General features: G+C 43.2%; 1 protein-coding gene across 1 annotated transcript in view; it reads left to right on the top strand.

Annotated features, from left to right (window-relative positions):
* SRD5A2 (steroid 5 alpha-reductase 2) overlaps window positions 1–21,151 on the top strand; it is a 28,943-nt gene extending 7,792 nt beyond the window's left edge. Inside the window, exons 2-5 of the mRNA XM_075750082.1 lie at window positions 15,884–16,047; window positions 17,992–18,093; window positions 19,133–19,283; window positions 19,863–21,151. Of these exons, the coding sequence (XP_075606197.1) occupies window positions 15,884–16,047; window positions 17,992–18,093; window positions 19,133–19,283; window positions 19,863–19,929 (484 nt within the window). The 3' untranslated portion in view covers window positions 19,930–21,151. The remainder of the gene's footprint in view (window positions 1–15,883; window positions 16,048–17,991; window positions 18,094–19,132; window positions 19,284–19,862) is intronic.
* Window positions 21,152–23,932: the final 2,781 nt, after the last annotated feature.

Genomic DNA, 23,932 nt, shown 5'->3' with positions numbered 1-23,932 from the left:
CACATCTAAAATTTGTATGAGGAAGCAGTCTTCTACGCATTCCAGGAACTCAATGGATGACATATGAGCTGCTGTATTTTCTTTCAACAAATGTCTGGGTAGTTGAAGTCACCCATAAGAAGCAGGTTCTGTTGACCCAAAGCTTGCTTAAGTGTCCCAAATATTGCTTTGTTGGCCTTATTGTCTTGGTTTGGAGGTTGGCAGCAGATGCCTACTGTAAGATCCCCTTGGAGATGACCGCTCTGGTCTTGACCAAGAGGCATTGTATAGGGTTTCCACAATCACCGTAGTTGACTTCTATACACTCAAGGTTCTCCTTAACATAGAGCGTGACTCCTCCTCCTCTTCTTCCCTGCCTGTCTTTATGAAACAACCTGTAGCCATCCATCACAATCCTCTAGTCATGTGAGTTACCCCACCACATTTCAGTTATTCCTATGATATCATAACTTTGTGATTGGGCACAGAGCTCCAGTTCCTCCTGTTTGTTCCCTAGGCTGCGTGCATTGGTACGCATACACTTGAGGTGTTCAGTCTTCTGGTTCACATCTGGGGGGGCAGATAAGGCACATTTGTCACTGCTCTGGTTGGCCTGGCTTATTCTGCAGTTGGTTGCAATAGAGTGTTGCCACTTTGGACCCCATCCCCTGAGTCTTTCAGTTTAAAGCCTGCTTCACCAAGTTGGCCAGCCTGCTGCCAAAAATTCCCTTGCCTCTTCTAGACAGGCGGATGCCATCCCTCCCTAACAGGCTATAGTTATTGAAGAATGCCCCATTGTCATAAAAGCCAAAACCCTCACTGCAGCGTCAGCAACAAAATCAGAAGTTGATTTGCATTATATGCCTATTTCTGGCTGCCCCCTTTCCTCTAATTGATAAAATGGAAGAAGAGATAACTTGGGCACCAATACTTTTCACTTGCACCCCCAGGGTTTTGTAGTCTTCCTTGATTCTGCCCAGATTCTGGCTTGCCATGTTATTCATGCCCACATGAAAAAGTTTGCTGCATTTCCATTTTGCAGCTCAGCTTCAAAAACCAAAGGTGGGAAACAAATATAAGATGATGAGAGGAAGCCATCACAACCAAATTGCATATAAACCTTAATTCTGCATTTCTCTTAGAACTGAGAAAGAGTGGCAAGGGGACAGAGGAGAGGCCAGCATGCACAGTGCCGGTTGGCGGGGGGGAGGACTTGTCTCACTGAGCTACAAAGCTAATCCTGAACATACTGGTGTAAAAGACAGGGTGCTACATTTGCCACTCACTCTGCTGCCTATAGTAGCTGAGGCACCAGCAATTTAAAGAGGCATTTCACTTTCAAATACAACCTAGAGTTACATTTAGTTATTTATTTTCTTCTCTTGCAACTTTGTTTCCTATCAAAACCATAATATTTTACTCTGTTGGTCTATTCACAACAACAACAACAACAAAAGCAGCTGTTTTCATTTCTGGAGTGCACTCAGGTGAATCTGACAGACATCAAGTAGGCTGCTCTTTCAAACACAACTGGGTCCCCAAACCTCTTTGGTTGCAGGTGACCCATTTGGTGTGCCTGTACTTGGTTTTCTACAAATTGACATCTTTCTAAAAAGATCAGGGAAAGCAGGCTTTCATAGCAAAAGAATGCAAAGCCAGGAACGTTCGAAAACAATATCCCTGCATAAGGTTTTTACACTTCTTTTGGCCAGTTCCTCTCTCTCTCTCTAAAACTAAGTTGGGGGGAGAAAGAAGAACACTCTCCCTCCCCCAGGCTCTGCAGAATGTGGCTCGTAGTCCCCTTTTAAGCCCAGCTGCACCACCTGTTTGGTGAGGTGGGTGTAGCATTTACCTGGACATGCTGGTCACTTTTTTCATGTAAGCGTGCCTGCTTGAGGTCAGTAAGAAAAGCAGCTCAGGCCTCCAGAGACTTGCAGGTGGATGCAGGCCCCAAAAGAGTAAGTAATTTATAAATTAATTTGCTCATAATTTTTAGAGGTATTTTGTATTGGTTCATAAGGAGTTTTGGTTATGTTTTTTGGAACATGAAGTGGATAAACATAGAGATTAGATTAAGTCTGAAGTATATCTATAGATTTCTAAGTGGTAATCTCTTTGCTAGTAGTGAATATAATCTGATCATATAATAACCACCAGATTCAATCCTGAGATTAATTTTCTTCCCCATAGAAATAGTTATTTTATCCTTTCATCTTAAAAAATCACCATCATTAAGTGTCAATAACTCAAGCTGTTTTCATTATTGGCCTCATGAAACCTCTATCATTAATCTCCCAATATACAACATGCAGGTATTTGACAAGTAACAAATCCTATTCTCTGTTTCATTTCACCTTGATGCTTTGCAATAGACCCTAACCAGATTCCTTTTGGCTTTCACCAGCTACACGGCAGTACGTTTGCGTCCTCTCTCCTGCTGTTTGGACTTACTGGTAACTCTAGATCTGGTAGCGATATCCCTAACAACAGAGGCTGGTCATTCACTCTGCCTCTTTCATCCGTTCCTTGCTCCCCAATTAGTGAGTTTAACTTTTTGCGATTCATCCCAGTGAGTTTCAGTAATGGTAATATCTAATTTCTCCTCTTCAGTGAAAATGCTAGATTTATTGCTGTTTTTACCCAGGTTCCTCAAATTAATGTATGAATATTCAACGACAATATCTCTTTGTATGCTTTGCCATTGGGGTGTAAAATGCTCATGTACCCAGTGCTGGTGTGGAGTTTGCTTCCTTGCAGTCTCCTCTAGCATTATTAAATACCTTCTAATTACGTTCTCATAACAGAATACTAGCTGATTCCCTTCCTAACTATTAGTAGAAATAATCCTATCTATACATTCCCTTTCCATTGGAAAGAGAGCTAATGTTACAGAACCAGCTCAAAGTGTACCCACATAATTTTTCCTTTTATCTCTTGGACTGGAAGAATTTCTGCAGAGGTAACCTAAGACTTTGATCTTTCTTAACTTCTTTCCAAGACAACATGCCTGTTAAGAGAATATTTCTATCTGATGCCAATTAATTTGTGCTATTTTCTCATTACCATGTAGCTTTACAATCCTTTATGGTTTTGTATTCACACTCCAGGTTTTCTTTCTAGACAGGCATTACTGTGTGCCATGCTCCTGCTCTCCATTCCCCGTCATATCCACCACTCCTACTGTGCCACCTAAGGCCCTAATTCCCTAACCTGGTTGTTCAAGAAGGCTTTATATGCTTGTGTGCTATACAGTATTACAATTTATGATTCCAGATGACATTTGTTGTCTTGCAGTGAGTCCACTAGCCTGAGCTCCATACACAGAATGTCTATTCTGCCCTCCAGAAGTAAAGGGAAGCACAGTACATGCAGAGCAGCTCATAGACGGTCTTTCTCTTTGTTCCATTTCTGCTACCTGGAGCAGGGCCATAGCTAAAGAAGTATTCACATTTGCTGTGAATGAGTACCAAACTCCACTGAACTTTGATAAGACTGATGAGGATGTAAAGATCTAGATTTGCATTACCAGATTCCTGCTGTTGATTTTGGAACAGCAGGGTTATAAAGGGCTATACTATGAGAGAAAAAAGATTAAATTATATACAAGAGTTTCAGTAAATGTTTTTACTTAAAAATAATAATGCTTTTACCAAAGAAGGAAATTACTTGGTTTAATCATGGGATGTCTGTAGTATTCCCTTATTTGGGCTGCTTTTTTAAGTAGGAAATAAAAAGCCAAGGAAAAGTGTTAAGGTTCATTCCATATGTGCAGTGGGAAATTTGTTATGGACCTTGCTCTTTCAAGGTCCACAAGCCTGTTTTTTTGATTTCTTATGATGAGAGAGGCAGCCATTATGGGGGGAGGTAGCCCATTTGCATTATGCTGTTGAGTTCTTTGTGTTTGGTTGGTTATCTTTAGAACCTTTTTTAAAAAAAAGAACCATTAAAGCATACATGTTTCCATGTTTGGGGGTTTTTTTATTTTTTTGTTTTCATTAAAGCATTCATGTTTTCAACCTTGTCCTGGGCTAAGGTTACTAAAGTGTAGAGATGTGTCTCTGGCTGTTCCCAGGAAAAGCAATTTCAACTTGGCAGAGTTATTTCCAAGAAATGTGTTTGTATCTGTTCAAACATAAAGTTTGTCAGCTAACGTCTTTAGAGTGTGCCTGTGCAGAGCAGTTCCTCTGGCTCATCTGAGGCTATAAGCAGGACCGAAGTGTGTAAACCTGCAATCCATCCAAGTATTGCCCAGGCAGGCACTGTAGGGGCAGAGCAGGACTTTTCATGCATTTCTGACTGGCAGGGTACTCAACAGGGAAGAAGTGGTCTTCTAGCTGGAGTCCTGGCAGCATGGATCAGGAAAATACAAGTTGTCTTGAATGCGGAGAAATAAAAAACACTGTGAGGCTTACAGTCAGGGCTAGAAGGTGGGAAGAGACAAAAAGGGGAGGTAGCAAAGGAAGGGACAAATAGAAGAATTGTTAAAAACAGCTAGAGCAGAACGTGGGGCAGGAGTGAGAAGAAATGGAAAGGAAAAAGAGATGGCTCTGAACACGTGCTCACAGGTCCCCAAGAGTGGATGTGCTCCCCAGCTAGAGACTGGCACTGGAAACCCTCCACCACCAGGTGGAGGCCTGTTCTCCCCACATACAAACCAATTGTATGGGCACTTGGGAAAGAGGAAAGCCCGGAGATCTGCACCTCCCCTGATATCCACGGGTGCCCAATGTTGCTCTGGAACAAGCAGCCAGCTTCCATTGCAGCAACTGTGTAGATCAATGCTGTTCTACGTCCCAATTGTGCAAAGAGTTTGTAGTTTATTGACACCATGGAGGCAGCGCAAAGCCAACGGAATGTGGAATTAAATAGTATAGAAAGCATGACGCATTTTCCTGTACAGGTCAATATAAACCATACTAATCCTGTGTCATTGCTGAGTCCTTTCCAGGTACAGGATCCAGAAAAGCTGCTGCAGAGGGAACAAAGACCTGTTAGGAAGCCCAAGAGGAGCAATCCTGTTGCTAAAGAGATACAGTCATACTGCAAAGGGAGAGGGATGAAGCTGAAAGAACTGCAATGAAAGAGGCAGAGTGCAGTGGTAGGGCAGTGAGAGGGACAACTCCTGATTGGGAAAAAAGCACATGAAGAGCCATAAAGGAGGTGAGAATCTGAAGAAGGAAGGGCAAAGAAAGGACAAAGTCAGGAAGGGCAAAATGGAGACAGAGCATGAGTTTAGGTATAAAAGAAAAGAAGGAATTACCAGTGTGGAAAAAGCCAGTTAAGAGTATTTTAAAGACTATTAGCAATGTGTCTTGCAACTGTAGAGTCTAGTGTACATTGGTTGGATACAGTCTGATGAAGATTTAGCTTTGGAGAGGAATAGCTTACCAAATGTCTGGCTTCCTTTGGTCATTTCTCAGCCCCACGTGGACCACTTATGGAAAATAATTACCCTTTCTCTAAGTGGAGTTGTAAGAGCACAGATTTGTGCATCCTTGGATTTTGTACCATTTTTCATGCAGATGTGCCCTTTTGTTCTGCTCACACTCTCAGCCTCTGTGAACTCTTTGAACTCTCTGCTCTAGTGGAGCAGTGAACTTTTTGAAGTGCATAACGTAGTGTCTAGTTAAGTTACTCTGGAACATATTTCATGCTTTTGGCAGAGACCCATAGTTTAGCAATAGGAACAAAGTGATCTGTCTTCATAAATATCAAGTGATTATTTCTGGAGAAGAAAAGAGTGAGATACCTGCTGAAATAAAGGCTTAGCCAGCCAAAGCATATGACACAGCATTGCTTAGATAAAAAACCCAAACATTCTTATAATCTTTAAGTACTGCTGCCCTTTAGATACTATCAAATAGTAGAGGTAAGAATGAAGCACGGTGAGATCTGCACATTTGTCATCACCACAATCCATCTAGTTGTGTTGACCCTTGCCCTGTCCTTTCATCCTCATACAAGTATAAATCTGGACCAAGTTTAGAGTTTCAACTGAGATGCCTGGTTTGGCATTGAGTTCAGTCTCCAGCCTGAGCAAAAGGTTTTGCTTGTGCTAGATTCTTTGCTCAGTTACTTCCAGATCTTGTCCCTGCGCCCTGGCTTCTTGTCAGCCTCTCTCTCATCAAGACAGCTCCAAGTTCCCATTCATGGACAGTTCCTGGCCACATATAGTCCTCAAATTTTCTTCTCAGTGTTTTGGCCTGTACAGATGAAATTAGCACAGGAGAGAGCTCCAAGTGCTCTGTAATGACCAATCCTGCAACAGCCCAGAATTCCAACTGCTGGGTAAAATAAATATAATAAGGAAAGATGATCAGTCTAAGGACTGTGTATGCCATTCCTGATGGACATTTGTCTGGCTTGTCCTTAACAATTGCCATTGATGGAGATTCCTCCAACTCTTCAGCTAGTATGTTCCAGTGCTGCTCCGTCCTTCCCTAATGTCTAAGCTGCATTTTCTACACTGCTCTTTAGGCCTGTTACTTCTTACTATATTCCCGGTAGACAAGGACAATGTTTTACTCCTTTCTTCTTTGCAGCAACTTTTTATACAGTTGTACACTGTTATAATGTCTTCCACCGGTTTTCTCTTGGTTAACTTAAACCCTGAGTCCTTCACTCTTTCTACATGTCACATATCCTGGACCACAGTTGCTTTTCTTTGGGCTGCTTCCACTTTCTCCTTTTCTTTCATAAAGTGCAGAGTTCAGCTGGATGTAGTATAATTTAAGTTCCTGTTCCCACATTACATTTTAACATTTGCCTTTTTCACAACAGCCTGACATCATTAGCTCATGCTCAGTTTCCTACCTACCAGTGCTCCCTCAGCTATCCAGCCTGTTCTCCAGCTTGTCTTTTATATTTGGTCAGTCTTACCCAAGTGTAGTATTTTGCCACTGTCTTTACTGAATCAAATCTACTGTTTTAAAACTATGAAAACAATATTTCATGATTATTGTAAACTCTAGCCCTCACTCTTGGTGTGCTTAGCATCTCCCAGAGTTGTGCCAGCCACAAACATTAGGAATATTTTTTTTTTTTTTCCCCTGGAGGTGTATCATTAATGAAAAAAACCCTGAGTAGTACCAGAAAAGTCATTTACAGAACCTCTCTCAAAATATCCTTCTAGTTTGATAGTGAACAATTGTTCACTATCCCTTGATATAATTTATCAATCAGTCTTGCAACCACTTAAAATAACATCCTCTGAACCAGGAAACTGCAAGTTACTTATAAGATTAACATGTGAGCATAAAAATTTTACTAAGGTCAAGACATGGGACACCTTCTGCTGCTACTATCCCTCTCCTATAATATATCCAATTTATGTCAATTCCTTCACTCAACAAACCTATTTTAAGAAAACAGGATTACCTATGTTAAATATAGAAATGAGTTCTGCCTCCTGCTGTTGTAGATATATAGGACTCCCAGTCAAGGAGGCTGTTACAAGTACTAGTGTTTGGGTTTTTAGACAAAAGGTCCATCATGCCGTACATCCTGGCTGTGTAGTGTCTGAGGACAAACTGTGGGTCTGTATGGGATGGTACTGATTTCAACAGGGATCTGTACAGAGGACATATTTCCTTTGCTTTATTAGCTTCACTTTACCTTCTTTGGCTATGAACAAGCAAAATATTTTAAAAACAAATCCCTGTCTTTCCAATGAATTTCCCCGGTTTGGCGGGTGATGGCAAGGAAGATATTACCAGCTGGTTCTAGGTTCTTGCTTCAGTCGTCTTTGGTTATGGACATTCAATGAATTTTTCCCAATGTTTAGTTCAGCTCTCATTCAGATCTCCTTTCCAGATTACAAACAAAAAGGAAGAAATAAGTGGTTAGCTAATAGCAAATATAAATACAATAATATTTCATAATTAAGGGTATTTAAAACCTATTTGATATTTGTACACCAAAATGGAAACATTTGGGAAACAAATATACCAATATAAATGTATACTGAGTGTAACTTGCTGATGGATTGTGACTTGCTGATGCAGCTTGTTAATGCACCAAGTCCAGCAATTCTTTTCTTGGTTTCCTTTTAGAAAATACATCATAATTGAAATAAAAGACTTGTTCCTATACCAGCTAAAGCCAGTAGAAAAGATCAATGCTTTGCAAGAGTCAATGCCTTTTTTACCAGTGACAAGGCAGATTTCTCCTTTGTTGGTTCTAACTGGATGCTAGTAATCACTGGGACATACCAGACTTTTCCAGTGACCATTTCAGAAATAATGGAAGAAGAACAAGGGGAGTAAGGAAGTAATTTATAAACAAACTTGCAAAACACTTTTGAAACCTGGCTGCTGTTGTAGTGAATTTAGAAAAGCAAAAAATTGTGCCTTGGAATAGAGCCTACACAATTCTTCTTCACTAATTAAAACCAAATACACATTCTTAGGTCCTGTCCCTTCCCTTTTCCTTCCTTTTTTCAACCACTTGTATTTAATTAAGTATAGCACATCTAATAATTCCTGTATGCAATGTGAAGAGGACTCAGTTTCATCCCTAAACTGTATTTGTCCGTCATACTTTGCTAACTGTATAGCATGCCTAAATTTGTAGCAATCAATGAGGCACTACTGACTAGTGCTAGATGATCAGAATGACTGACTTTAGCTGTTTATGATGTTGGAACTGAGCGTTACATAGCTCAGATTCCTTAAATTTATCTGAGGTCAAATGCATCATGGTTTTTTTTCAGCAATGATTGACAGTAATATAGAAGCAGCATTTTATTTTTAGCCATTTGCATCAGAAACACATGCTTTTGCAAATATTTGTGTATTTTTTCCTATATTCTCACTTTATTCAAATGCAGTTGTAAGCAACTCAGCTTTTCTGACACGGCACCAAGGATTCAACTTGAAGTCTGTATTTAACTCTGTGGCCAGAAGTCAAGCGCAGTTGCTGATTCCCTTTGACTGTCAGTCTTTGATGAAGTTGCCTTCTGCAAGTGCTGCCATCCGTGGTGTCAGCCTTCCTGGGATAGCGAGTATCGCTCTGGAGCTTTGCTCGTAAATGCTGGTGTTAAGCAATTGCTTATCTATGCTAGGCAGTTTGCTCTATCATTTTTAACTTGTTCAGTTTGTGTGTAATGTTGTTAGATGAGTCGTGAGACATTATGAAACCCTGAAGTTATCACACTGGATTAGAGCAGAGGTCCTTCACAGTTGGCATTCTGTCTTGGCCCAAGCCAGTATTGGATCATTCAAAAGAAAGTGCAGTAAATGGTGGTCTCAGTCCTACTTCATTGAAGTCTTTACTTCAATGTTGTTTCTATGTTACATCTAACAGACATTTCTTTTCATTGCATTCAAACTTACTTCCGTTCAGGATCATGAAAACTCTTGGTCACAGCTATTCAGCTCTCCCAAATAAATTCTTTTCTAATATTGTATGTTATTTTTTATCTCTAATATGTCTGTTCTTATTAATCTCCAGTCCAAATTCAGCAGCCCCAATGGTTCAGGATGGCAGTCTCTGCTATACCTCTTCTTCTTTTGCCATGGAATCCTTCGGCATTTCTACTGTCTTTGCCTTAAAGTAGTGCTGCCCAGACTTTCTGCTCTTCATTGCCCTTCTTCTCAAGAACTCCTCAAACCCAAGCATGCTGCCATCTGTCTCAGTCCTTCCCCCCTCCCTTGATCAGATGTGTGCCTGTGTCTCTTGCCCACAAAAGACGAATCTGCTCCTGCTGTAAGTCTTCATCCAACCCTGAACCTGCTACTAAGAGACCACAAAGAAAGAGAGTCCCTATGAACAGGCTTCAGGTTGGATGCATTTCATAAGTGGGCCACAAAGAGCCCAAGGATTGTAGATTGAGCATTTTTTTTAAACACAATACTTGGAAATGAACCTGACATGACAGATTTACTATTGTTTTATGCAGCTGAATTGTAAGCTTTTCAGTAATATGTATATCTATCTTGTTCTTTAAATTATAGTCATCAAAATCTGTCCAAAGATCTCTGGAGGAACACAGACGAAGGATGTTTTGCATGTGGCTTGGAAAGGAGAGCTAATTCCAACTTTGCATTAGTCGTAACTAGATCTGTAAACCTGCATGATTAAAATAAGGGAGTTCACTTGCTCCCATGACAGTCACTGGACAACGATTTAAGATGAGTTTACAAACTGGGCTGTGGACCAGCAAGTGATTACAGTTATCTGATGGCTTTACACAGTCCCAGTGGTGTAAGAATCAGGCACAGAGCAGCCTCCTGCCCCGGCGAGGAAGACGTGCCCTGCAGCTGGCAGTCACACACAGCCACTGCACAGTCCCTGCTCTGGTGGGCTCTGCAGGTTGCTGCAGCTAGACATCAGCTCCAGGAAAAAAAGCTCAGCTACTGAACTTAACAGCCTTCCTTACAGCAGGAGATGAGATGATACAACTGCAATATTGCAGTCAAGAGATCTGCCGTCTGTCCTGTACCTGCAGTGGTATTGCCAGTCCAGCATTCTTGCGTTGCTGGCGTGTGTATGACCTGGGTCGTAGCTCAGCTTTTGTTCCTGAGCCTGTCCCAGGGCATGTCTCATTGTACACACCTTCACAACAACAGGGACACGGTCCACCCTGCATAGTACAAGTGGCTGCTAATCACCTACTTGTTCTCCTTGGTTAAATATTCCTGGCTTGTTGACCTTTTTGGGCTACATAGTAAAAGTCCATAAGAGTGAGTGGGGAAAGGCAAAGCATCTCAGGGTAGGACGTTTGAGGAGAGGAATGTGAGGAGTGAGGAGGCTCTATCCTGGTTTTTGATGATGGCGCATCTGTAGATGTCCTGATGAGGGAGGGTTAAAATGCTTTGTTTCACTTTTGAAAGTATTTTGGGGTATTTTATTTTACTTTCCATTTGAACGGATAGCAAGATTGCCTGCTGCTTGGAGCTGACGTTTTAACTGTTACATCTGTTTAAACCCAATCTGGGATAACTGAAAATTTTTTAATTGGGCACAGGAAAACTGAGTGCCAGATTGTGCCCTGGTGCTGAGTTTACATGGAGCATAGACTTGACAGTCTTCTCCTATAAGTATTCAATGAGAATCTGTGTAACACAAATCAAAAATAGTATAAGTTAAAAATTACCTCAGAATGCAACCCAAAAATAACCTACAGGATTGGACTCAAAAAGAGAAAGTATGTGCAGATTTTAGCACAGACTCTTCAGCAGCAGATGTCTTTGGGACATCCACAAGTCTCCAGAATCATTAGGGACTTTGTGCAGGACATCACAGATACCCCAGGTAGAAGTCCATCATGTTTGTGAACATGATGGACTTGAGTCTTCATCCAAGTGGCCAGGTATGCCAAGGGTGTCAGCAGATGCCCAGTAATGTGATTCCAGTGACAACCTATGGCACAGACTCCTATGCTGTTAATTGTCGGTGCAAATAAAACTGGTTTGAGGTTGGTGTAATCCCCCCAGGTTTGGACACCAATCTTTTCAACCTGCGCACAAGACAGATCGAAGGGAACTCCACTGTTTCATAGCAGGGAAGTCCTGTCAGGTCTTGACTGGTCTGTGGTTAGTGTAACACAAATCACATATGTGGTTTTGCTTATCACCTGGGGTATAGGTATTTGTACAAACTAAGAAAATTGAAAGTGCCTCCTAAGAAGGCAGCTGCAGCGAAGACTCTAGCAAGAGGCCAATAATGATGGAGGACACGATAACAATAGTCCCAAAGGCAGACAAGAAAAGGGACTGTGTGAGAGTCAGAGGGGTCAAAACTAAAAGCAGAGCGCCAAAGGTGAAATGTGCTGAGTGTCCACCATGGTATCCATCCCTTCCTGAAAGCGTCCAAGGAGCGACAGGGCAGAGGCAGGACAGGGAGAAGAAATCCGGCCTACACCTGCCAGGCTGGCTCCCATCAGTCTTTCCTCTCTGCCTGCCCTGGACAGCCAACAGGCTGGGGACACAGGGGAAAGGAGCTAGGGAGGGTGTCTTCTGACTTAGAGAGGCCTTTGGTTGAGGAGGTACCAATAAAGCAGTGAGAAGTGCAGACATCACCTCAGCAAGGGGTTTTCAGGGAGTGAGAAAAGGCACTATGACATGTGCTCTTGATGTAGCAGGGTGTCTCCCCCCATGCTTGCCCGCGTGCATGACCCCTGCAACGATTGCACCCATACCCACCGCTCAATGGAGTGTTTTCCAATGCACGGCCCCAGCTGGCCACAGAGTCAGCTCAGCGTAGACATGAGCTGCAAGGGCTCTGAAGTCATCACCCTCATGGGGTCCTGGCTGCCTGGCCTTGCTCAGACCACCAGCCATCCTCATCTTTTGTACGTCTGGGTGGGACAAACAAGGAACCAGAGCATGTGGAGCCTGGACCATGTGGAAATGGTTCTCAGGTACCATTCAGCATGCTGGTTCATCCTCACCAGGGATGTGGTGCAGGCCCTGCCTCCATCCTCCAAGGGGAGCTGAAAAATCCCTGCAGGGACGCAGAGCAGCCCTGGTCAGGAGGAGTCCATAACTCTCTTCCAGAAGTTCGCCAGGGTCACAGGGGATGGGCTAGGGCATTCAGACAGTACCCCAGCATGGGTAGGATAAGCTGGGTTATGGCCAGCAACCACCTTCTAAGGGAAAGGCACCACATCAGCCCTGCCCACCTTTGCAATATCTCCAGTTCCTCGTCCCTAGCTCATCCCAGTTAGACCCAGGAGAGGTCCTGGTGGCAGAGGGCTAGATGGGCAGATACAGCAGTAGGCTGGGGACCCACAGGGTGGGAGGGAGCCAGGTGCCCCCCATCTTTAGCCACCAGCCCTGAGCCCTTGACCCAGTAGCCCCAGGTTTTAAACACCTCATGAGCATTGGAAACACCTCAAGTTTCCAGACTGGAAAATGTGAGCTGCTAACTGTCTGAACCTACTGCATCTGGGCCCTAGAGAGGAGAAGGCACAGCAGCAGCATAAACATCTCCAATTCACAAGCTGTTGGAGGAGGATTGAGAGCCCACTCTTAGTGGATTACAGTAACATTTGTAACAAGATTTCCACCTTCTGTGGAAAGAACAAACCTATAGTTTCACCCCTTTGGGGTGAGGGTCTCTGGAGTTTTCAAGAAGCTGGACTAATACCTTTAAGATGAAATTTGATGCAATATCAAACAATTTTTGCTTCAAAACCTGTTCTTCTGGAAAATAAATGATGGAGAAGAAGATCAATAATTTTTTATTCACTCATTTGAAAAGAAGCTGTTGGCAATGGTTTAGTCAGATGCAGTGCCTTTGGCCAGTAAAGATAATAAGGGAATAAAGAATTAGTTGTCAATACTGCACTGAAAGAAAAAGGTCAAATTTGTCATTGGTCTAAATCCGAAAGGCCAGTTTTTGTTCTGTTATTCTAAAATGGTGGCCTTCAGGCCTCCTTTGATTTTCACACTGCAAAATAATTCCAGCAGAGATGCAGACTCTTACGTGGAATATTTAAATCTATTAAATATCCCTGCTTTATCTCCATTGCTTTTTCAAAACCCATCAGGAATAGTTTGTGCACCCTCAAGTAACTATGTAGTATAAGCTGACAAGCGCTATATTAACACAAAGACTTAGGGCATTGTTCAGACACAGGGAACCAAATCTGGCCTCTGGCTTTACAGACCTGAGGAGATTTCCTTGGAGAAGTTGCTCTGCAACAAAGATTCTTGGATGAAATCCTGATTTGGATTTTCAAAACTGCTATGAGGTGGGATTTCAGTGATGCCAGGATTTTACTCCCTCCAAAAAAAAAAAAAAAAAAAGCTGATGCTTCCTGGTTCCCCTGTGATTATACTTATACTTTGCATGCAGGTTCTTTCTGTCCTGCATCCACTGCATCCATGGCAGATAGGTCTATGGCTGATTTTTGCCCTCCTGTTACTGCAGGATAAGTCATCTTTCAAGGGTCTGTAACCTTTATCCTGCAACAGCAGCATTGGGAAGCACCATGGCAACAATCAACTTTGCTGGGAGCTGCAAAATGCCAGCTCGTGCTAGAAACTTCTGTTTGCATCAGCTATAAAAATTAAGAGACTCTCAAACAGAACTGGTTTTGACAAAAGATAAAGCAGTGCAAGTCCTGCTCCAATCTGCTGTATAAATTCCCCTCCTAAACTCACTTTATGTGGTTTGATATTATTCTCTCTTCTATACAATTTGCTGTCTCTGAGTTTCCACTTGCAAGTTTCCCACTTTTTCTCGTAGCTGTTCAGGTCTGATTTGTCAATATTACTTCATCAGGCAGGTCAAATTGCTAAAGCTGGCCTTGCCTACTCATAACTCCAGCATCCCATTCCTGAAGGGCAAAACCAAAAATTATTAGTAACATTACTCCAAAGAGCATTCCTTTCCATGCTGTAATAAATATGACAAACGTGATACCACTGTCTGAAAAATATTTTCCATACCTCTTAGATTTCACTATACTTAGAAATATTTAGCACTTCTGCATCACAACTGTCTTAATTGCTGGAAATCTGGCTTGCCTTGTTTTGGAAAGCACGGTGAATACATTAACATGTTGTTGCTTGTGCTCTGCTTACTCACTTTCAGGCACACTCAGTACGATTTAATCTAGATTTATAACGTTATGACATTTTATGCCTCAGCTTGCTAAAATGGATGTCGGCAACCCAGGATGTGGATTACTTATCAACAGTGCTTATATGTATGCTGGTATGATGAGCACCATCCAAAGCCTAAGAGGGCAAAAAGAAAGAAATTAAGGGTGTAGGTTTTACCAGATACAGAACTTAATTGGCCAGGTAAGAAAATACCTAACAAGTATGAATATAACGTCTCCAGTTCGCTCTCCCAAGGATGATAGGGAAAGCCAAAGTGTCCAAAGTGTCAAGAGGGATACACCCACCTGAACCAAAGATATATGAAAATTAAAACTATACAAGCAAAAACTATTTGCTCCTACACGTTAGTGCTAGTGTTAGCACAGCTATTATCTAAGGAAGCCCTAGGTGCTGGAGCTGCATGGAAATCTTGGTGTTTAGCACATAAAACTCAGATTTTTAGCTCTTATTTTAAAGAAAAGTTTGAAAGCTGGAGCTGCATGGAAATCTTGGTGTTTAGCACATAAAACTCAGATTTTTAGCTCTTATTTTAAAGAAAAGTTTGAAAGCACGGAGGAGAGGCAGGGACGGGAGGCAAATCAGCTCCCCCAAGCAGCCAAGAAGATTGCTCTCCCTCTGCGTCAAAGCGTCTGGGCAGAGCAGGACAGAGCTGCTGTGTGTGGGAGATGAGTGGAGGTCTCTGAGGGGAGCAGGAGAGGCTGGGGAAGGGGATTACACCTCAGGCTTTACACTGCAGGGGATGAGAGAGCTAGCGGGGTCTCAACACTGCCTTCAACTCCATCTGCCACCATGGGCTAAAGCCCTCAGGGATCAGTCTTCACAGTGGGATCAGAAATGTCTTCTCCATAACAAAGCTCCTCCATGATGCAATTGCAATTGGTACTGCCCCGCAACACTTGGCTTTGAACGTCAGCATGCCCATGTGCCTCCACAGAATCCTTTGCTCGGCCCTCTGCAGCAATACAGCAAAGGGCAGCCTAGGTCTTAAAAGAAAAACCCTGTTTGTGGGCACGAGTTCCTCATTTTACCAACAAGGTAGAAGAAAGGCAGAGAGACATTCCTGAGGTGGCCATGACTCTGGATGAGATTTCTAGCTTCCCACCTCGTGTTCATTCCTGAAGGACCAGAAAAATGTGGGTATCATCTGCAGTATTTCTTGTTCCCATTAGTCACTGGTCTTATTTTGTTACAGTTGTTTTCAGTTTTTTTTATCTGTATTGACCTTTTTGTATTTTGTGTTTTGCTAAAGCTTTTTTTACCTACAGCAGAGAAATTGCAAATTCAATGTTATCACAAGTAATGTGCTGACTTGGTTTTCTTATCTACCTTAGGACATTTATATACCCCTTCTTCACTAGAGGCAGACCTTTCCCACTGCAATTGCTTTTCTTTGGCACGTTATTCTGTATCTATAATGGCTTCCTCCAGGGGTACTACCTGATTTACTGCGCTGAATATCCTAACGACTGGTGCACCGACATCAGATTTACATCAGGTAATTACAGCTGCAGGATTCCCAAGATCTAATCTCCAAGCAATTTGTAAGCATTTTGAATTATGTCCTAATCTTCACTGAACATGTGAGTCAAATCAATTGTGCTGGAAATCAGCATAAAACCTGCCTGCTGGCCCTGGTAAAGCAAATAAATGTGCAGTGACTCTTTTTTTCTTTTTTTTTTTTTTTTTTTTTCTGCTAGGCAGCCACCTTTGAAGGCATACGATGTTATGTGTTAGTCTCAAATCACCAGCCTTGTTTCACTGACACCACTCCAGAGCCTCCCGCTGCTACAGGCTGCGGAGATGCAATCTCAGGCCTCACTGCACAGGGATGTGCCCTTGCTTGGCCAGAAGTGTCCAGTCAGCAGTGGCTGTGTGCAAGCCCAAACAGTGGCTTTCTCTTCCCCACCAGGGAGCTTTGCACTTGATGCAGCTATTCCGACCGAGAGAGAAAAGAAGGGCAAAACCCCAGCATAAATGAGGCTTTAGAGATAAAGGACTCTTTTTTCTCATGTAAGGCACGTGGGAAGATAGAGATCACACACAGTCTGGTACTATGTTGATATGGTTCCTTTACATTCCGTAACTTAATAGCCTAGCTGAATTTCACCCTGTAAAATCCCCGAGAGAATAACTGATCAAGAGCAGCTAGGTGGCATTACACATTTGGCGTTGCACACATCCTTGCACAGAGGATGTTTTTTAAATGCACACATAGAAGTGAAGATTACCATGGAGGTCTGAGGAAATGTTTTGCATATGACATGTACAAAATAACCAAGGTACTTTCTGTACCCTGTTTCAGACTGTGGATGCAAGTTCAGTCTTTTCAGACAGTGTCACATATTAAAGATCCTGGACATTGTTTAATAAGAGCTCCCATACCCAACAAAGAAAACATCACATCACATAATTTGCATGATAAATAAAATATATATTTAATGAAAAAAAAAAAGAAAATCAGCATTAGCAGTACTTGACATACTAAATAAAAAACAAACAGTATATTCTTGCTCTACAGCCTCTTACCAACTTTCTGTTGCTACTGGAAGTGTTGAGGGTTTATCAGCACTTAGTCTTTTTTTTATACTTCGTAGCACGTACCACCTCTATTTCTTTCCTTGCTTCCCAGTCCTTGTCAGAGGTGGTTTTCTCGGTGTCTAATCTGGCATGAAATGTAGGGCATGTCACCTGCAGAGTTTCTCAATCAAATGCCTCTAGTTTTTCAGCTAAATGGAGTATGGTCAATGAATTATTCTGGCCAGAAGCTGTCAGCATCCTTCAGTGAGTAACTGCTCCATGTGCATGCCCATAGGCCTGTCCAAGCAGCCTCGCTGGCAGGGCACTGAGCAGCGCTGAGATGTAAGTTCCCTTCCCGGCTCCGGTGATGCGCTGGACAAGATTGTGTTCTCTGTGCTCCTCTTTTCCCAGCTGTAAGATGAGAGTCATGGTACTTGCCTACAGCTCCATGGTTAATCTGCAGTAATGTCCACAGCTGTGGCTGGCTGCCATCAGCCAGTACTGCCAGCTGGGTACTTTGTTCCCTCCTTGATGTTCAATAAATGGTGACTATGCCCAGCGGGAAGTTCAGCTTTTTCTCACACCAGCTGAAAGTGCTCTGGTCTCAGCAACAAAACACGTGTGCTCAGGATGGACATCGCTCTGTCCAGAGTTACTCTCCACACTGAAGCTATTCAATGCAGGGGATCCCAGAGGACTGTGGTGCCACAACTGACACAGAGGGTTATTGTCACCAGTCGCCTATGCTTCTCCTGTTCAGTAGCCTTCTCAGCAGCAGCACATCTTTTGACTTGAAAAAGAATCCACCCACCTCACGTTAGGTCTCCTATCTGCCTGCTCCAAATGTAAACCTCACATATGTGCTTGAGTAGGGATAACTAGGCAGAGCTGTCTTTCTATCCATTTCTTGTTTGTTTCTTAGGCCTCCTCTTATTTCTGCTGGGAATGGGAATCAACATTCACAGTGATCTCCTGCTGCGCCAGCTGAGGAAACCTGGGGAAGTCACTTACAAGATTCCTCAAGGTATATTCTTATTCCTTACCTCCCTGGAGAAAGTAGGGCAGCAGGATAGATAATGTTTTCTGACTGATTTCACAGCAAAGCGACAATAATAGTGGAGATGCCAGTATCGCACAGGTACTTGGTCCAGAAGCCCCTCTGAGCTGCAGCGACTAGCATGAGCTGGCTGCAGATGGTCCATGAGAAGCAAGAAGAGTATCTGGAAAACATGAGCTGTGAGGAGATGTTTTAGGAAATGGGCTGGGTAATTTAAAGAAAATTGAACTGGGACACAGGAAGAGGATTTTAGCCTTGTAAAAGGCAGCTGCAAAGAAGGAAATATTCTTCTCCATGCCCAGGAAGAAGTAGTAGTGGACTTCTTACACTGCAAAAGGGAGATTCAAAGTGTAAACTTTAGGGGAAAAAATAGCACCAAGGATGCAAGGTGCAGAATTTCCTTTCCGTCTCCTTCAAGGTGGGGCTCGGTAAGGAAGAGTGGCCGTGGGCCAGAGCTGTGACCCAGGAAATGTCTAGCTCTGGAGAGCAATATGGATGGGGATCCAGGACTTTCCTGGTTTTGGTGTTGACTCCTTCTGCTGGCTGGTTATGGATGGTAATATCTCTTCCCCAGAGTTTCTCATCTCCAATACTTACCTGCCTTTGGTAGATGTTGTGATTAGCTAAGATGCAAAACTGAGATCCAGATTCTGTATTCTCCAAAGGTAGTTGTGTTGCAAAGTAATTTTTAGGGCTTGAAGGGAATTGACTAATGTTAAGAATTTTGATTTAAATCTAATAATGGGCTTTCTTAAGTCCTTTTCTAAATGAAAAGAAAGGATTGTGAAAGTACACAAAGCCTCTTGGTTAGAATCACCTTTGATTCTTGTACAAGATCCTCCTTGTAGTTTGGCATGGCTCCACTGGCTTCAGGGCAGTGGTTCTGGGTTGCTGTTATGGGCTCTGAATAAGAAAGGTAGCATATTCTGCTGCTGACTTTATGGGAAAGAACCTTCCATGTGCATGAGATGACTATAAAAATTACATATTTTGTCTGTCAATGCAGGGGGACTCTTCACCTACGTTTCTGGAGCCAACTACTTTGGAGAAATTGTGGAATGGTTTGGTTTTGCTATAGCAACCTGGTCCCTACCAGCCTTCGCCTTTGCCTTTTTTACTCTTTGCTGCATCGGGCCTCGTGCTTATCACCATCACAGGTATCAAACTGTTTCTTGCCATAAGCTGCTGCTTGCTCTTGAAGTGCAGTTTGCAAAATGCCAGGGAGGGGCAGAGGAACAGAGCCAGGATTCAAGATAGAATTGAAATTTAATATGATACACAAGAAGCGTATCGGCTTATTTGTGACTGGGTGAAAGTAAGGCAGTCTGCTGGAGCCCCTGTTGAGTCAAGTGGGCCTGAGAGTCATTTAATCCGACATGATTTACGTCACTGTTTCCGCCATGTTAAAGCCTCTTTGTACTGAGCCTTGTAAATGTGAATCTTTCCTAAGGGTTCCCTGCAACCTCTGCAATCCTTTCGAGTAGATACGGTCCCCTGCTCTGAATTCCAAAAGTTTCTACTTTAGGTCTGTTAGAACCTTAACAGCACTGTCAGCTTTCACTTAATTAAATAACCTGGTGTAAATAGTTTTGGAATGCTCTTTTGCAGAGTAACACCCAGAGGTTACAAAGCAAGGCAGTTTGGAGGAGTTTTAAGGTTTCTCAGCTGAGCTGTATTGAAACTGTGCGGTTTCCTCGTATGTATGCAGGTTCACTCTCTTGCTTATTTTCTTTCAGGTACTATCTCAAGACATTTACGGACTATCCAAAATCAAGGAAAGCCTTGATTCCTTTTGTTTTTTAATGATTGACATATGGACTCTGTGTTCTGTTTTTATAGGGTTTTTTTTTCAATTCCTAGTTTTAATGTTAGGTCTGACTATAATTAATTGTACAAATGATAACCTGGGGCTGTAACAGACAAGAAGGTAATTTGGAACTGAAGTTCTTGTTTTTAATTACAGGGGAAATTGCAGATAGTTGTGGGCAAAGGGACTCCCCAAACAACATGGTTGCTTGTCAGTGGAGTTCTACCTATGGAAAATGGATATATAACTGCACTGACATCAGAGAAAAACCATTGGTTAAAAACTGATGCAGAAAAGTAGAAAGTAAGCCCATGACTTCAAAGTCTTCAGCAGCCACTCCAATTTATAGCACTTCTGCAGCTGCTTCGTCCTGCCTGCATACCATAGCACACGTGCCCTCGCTCTGCCTGCACTGCCCTAGGTGTTGCCACACTTTAAATGGGAATAGAGGTCGCCTTTGCCAGGAAAATAACTCAGCCCATTACTTTTCGTCTAAAAGCCAGCTTAGTTCCCAGAACCGTAATGCAACAAGAGGATACCTGTGCCGGCACAAAGCTGGGAGCAGTGTGCCGTGGCACAGAGGCAAGGCGATGCGAAGTACGTGGAGATGGGAGTATCTTAACCTGGCACTCACAAGCACAATGTCTGTGTTCCTTCCTTAAGCAATACTCTCCCCACTGTCATATGATAAATCTTCAGCCTTCAGGGTTTTTTTTTAGATGTACTTTGTTATAGCAATTGCAGCTCCATTAGGATTCTTTTTTCTCTTGCAAATCCAGAGCTCTTTTCAGAATAAAAATTTGTCCACTCAAAACCACTCAATTGTTATTCATAAAAAAGACTTGATGTATGACAAAAATTACAACAAATAAAAAGCTCTGCATTGAAGAAAATGTTCTTCAACACTGGCAGTACATTTTGTCTAGGGAGAACATTTTCAGATACTCAGGAAATGATATAGAGATATTATTGAATTTTCACAAAAACACAGGATGTCTCTTCTTAATTTCAGAATGTAGTCAGGAATTTTCCCAAAAAAGTCATTAACCCCAATAGGAAGAGACGTCCCCACGGATGCTGATAGTTTTAGTTGTCCTTTAGAGCATAACATCCTGCTAAGAATTATGCTGAGTAGCTGGGAAGAAAAAGACCAGACCGCACATGTTAAACATACTACCTACTGCTGGAGTAACCTGATTGACTGTACACAATTTTCTCCAAAACACAATAAAATTTATGTAAAACACAGAGCTGTACTAGCCTATAACTTACTGTTTGCAGAAACACGTCTCTGTGATGTTGCTTACCAAGTCCTGCTCAAGCTGGCTTCCTCCTTCTGGGCAAACCCTCCCTTCTCTGCTGGTATTATTAATTGTCTTCATTACCGTAGAGCGGAGCGGCCGGCTGAGGCTGGGTCCCATTGCACTAGGCCCTGTACAGTGCACAGGAGAGCTGGACCCTTTGCCACATGTAGGCACAGGTAAGGGAGGAATGAAACAAGGCGCAAGCAGAATTGTCGTTGCACGGAGCCATGTTTCATGTCAGCACCACAAACATATTTTCCTTTTGTTTCCTTATTCAAATCCTCCACGTGGGAACACACTGGGAAGGGTGTTGCTGGGTGTGAAGTCAGGGACAGAAACAAGGAGGCAACAAGGATGCTGGGTGGGAGGGAATGGCCTCTTCCCCCAGGAGCGGATGCTGAGTATGAGCAGCGGCCGCGTTCCCCAGAGCTCCCTGCCTTAGCAGCCCTTCCTTGATGATCCCTCCTTGCGTTCCCTGCCCCCCTCCCCCCCCCCGCCCAAAGCCTCACGAGTGAGGAGGGAGCAAATAGCCCATGGGTGCCAGTGTTCCTAGCTGCTGTCTCCTCCATTTCTGACATTTCTGAGCCAAGGGGAGAGCAGGGACCAAGCTCCGCCTCACCCTTTGGACCAGACCAGGGCTTGTGCAGACTGCTCTGTCCCTCCTACCTACCCCTCCTGTCAGAACAGGACTATTCCCTGCATTTATTTTGTCTTGCTTAATATTTGCACTACATGGACCATTATTGCCACTGTTGGTCCAAGGCCCAGATATTCACTGCAAGGAGCCAGGGATCAGGGTGGGAGAAACTGGTACTGGCCCAAGGTGGGAGACGGCCTGCCTGCAGGCTGGGGGGGCCCCACAGCCTGGCACCCCTGCACCGGCCAAGCACAGGGTGCCTTGAGGTGCTGGATGCCTTGCCGGAGCAACTCCATCCTCTGTCACGGGCCTTGGACATGTCGTGTGGAATACAGGTGCAGGCAGGAAAGGAGCACGTCTTCCTTCTGCCCCCTCCCGTGGCATTTTTGGAGAGCAGGAGTAATACACATGTGCTTTAACCCCTCTACAAGCAACGACTGCAGTTAACTGTGATGGAGAGAAGACGCAGGTTCTCCCCATGTCAAGGTCCTCCATGGGGCTGGTGGCTGCTGCCATCCCTGCAGGGACATCAGCTTGCCCCCTGTGCACGGGAATGCTCCAGGGCAGCACACCCGGGGGCACAATGCTCCTGAGAAATGTCTTTCAACGTCCCTTATTTTTATAAAAATATTTTCTTTTTCTCCCCTTGTCTCTGGGAGAAAAAAACACATTTTCATATCCCTCTGCTCCAGCTTCTGGAGCCTACATACACATATGATTTCAGAGTTGACTGTAAAGTGTTTTGAAAAGCAGCACTTTTCTAACTTTCTTTGCAATGTCCTTTTGTTCTGCCAAAAGCTAACAGAAGTGTCCTCCGCTGGTAAGCATCTAAAATAACAGCTCATTCCTTTTCTTCCTCTTTTGCAATACCTTTTTTTTTTTCCATTTGGTTTCCTCCCATCATTCACATTTAATTTTCATTTATCTTTGAGGAACATTTATGTTTGGGTGCTGTTGCCCTGGAGAGGGTCTTCCTCAGACAGCTCTGAGAGTTGCTGCTCTGCTACAAAGACCTCTCTTCTGTGGAGCTGATAGCCCAGCCTTCATCCCCGCTGGCAGCCTGCTGGGAAAATTAATCCTTTATCCCCAGGACTCTTGTTAATATAATTATTTTTGTATTGTTCAAGCACTTTTTTTCAAAAGCTGACTTTCCGTAAACATGCGTTATGCCGCCATGGTAATACACAGACGGCTTAATCGTGCATCTGACAGTTTCTTCTGTGAAGCGTGTTTTCTGCATCTAAATGATCCGACCGACCACTTATTGGTACCGGAATTTAGATATCTAATCTCTTCTGACAACCGAAAACAGAATTAAACGCTGTTCACTGGGAGGCAAAGAGGAGAACAATGGCACTTGCCAGCCCTCGTTCCCATCTCTATGTGCCACACACACTTCAGCTTTCGCCTGGCTTTAGTCCACGCTTCAGATCAGAGGTCACTCAAGACAATAGAAAACCAGCTCCAGGCAATGTTGTAGCTATTGTTTTAAAGTACATATCTTACATAATATATTTACACAAAAGGCAAAAAAACCCCCAATTTTGGCCCGAGTAACCATCTTTAGGAAAAGCATTCATCTGGGAGCTGCACTCCTGCTCCCATTACTCTCCTGGAACACAAACCCTCTTACAGTTGTCCAGAAGCTCTGAATGTTTCTGCAGAAATACAAACCATGGTGTGTCCTGGAACCACAAATGCCGAGGAACTCTCCCTAGGTAGTAGAGTGCTCTTACAGCTTGGGCTTAAGAATATCTGTTTTGTACTTTTGATGGTGTCACTGATTGACTGACTGTGGTGGGTTGACCCTGGCTGGAGGCCAGGTGCCCCCTGAAGCCATTCTATCACTGCCCTCCTCAGCTGGACAGGGGAGAGAAAATATAACGGAAGGTTCGTGGTTCGAGATAAGGGCAGGGAGAGATCATTCACCAGTTACCATCACAAGCAAAACAGACTCCACTCAGAAAAATTCATCTAATTTATTACCAAGCAAAACAGAGTCAAGTAATGACAAATAAAACCAAATCTTAGAACACCTTGCCTCTGCCCCTCCCTTCT

Source organism: Balearica regulorum, chromosome 3, assembly GCF_011004875.1.
Source record: "Balearica regulorum gibbericeps isolate bBalReg1 chromosome 3, bBalReg1.pri, whole genome shotgun sequence".
Classification (NCBI taxonomy): Eukaryota; Metazoa; Chordata; class Aves; order Gruiformes; family Gruidae; genus Balearica; species Balearica regulorum.
Note: the sequence above shows the minus strand (reverse complement) of the source record. Positions and strands in the feature narration are given on the sequence as shown.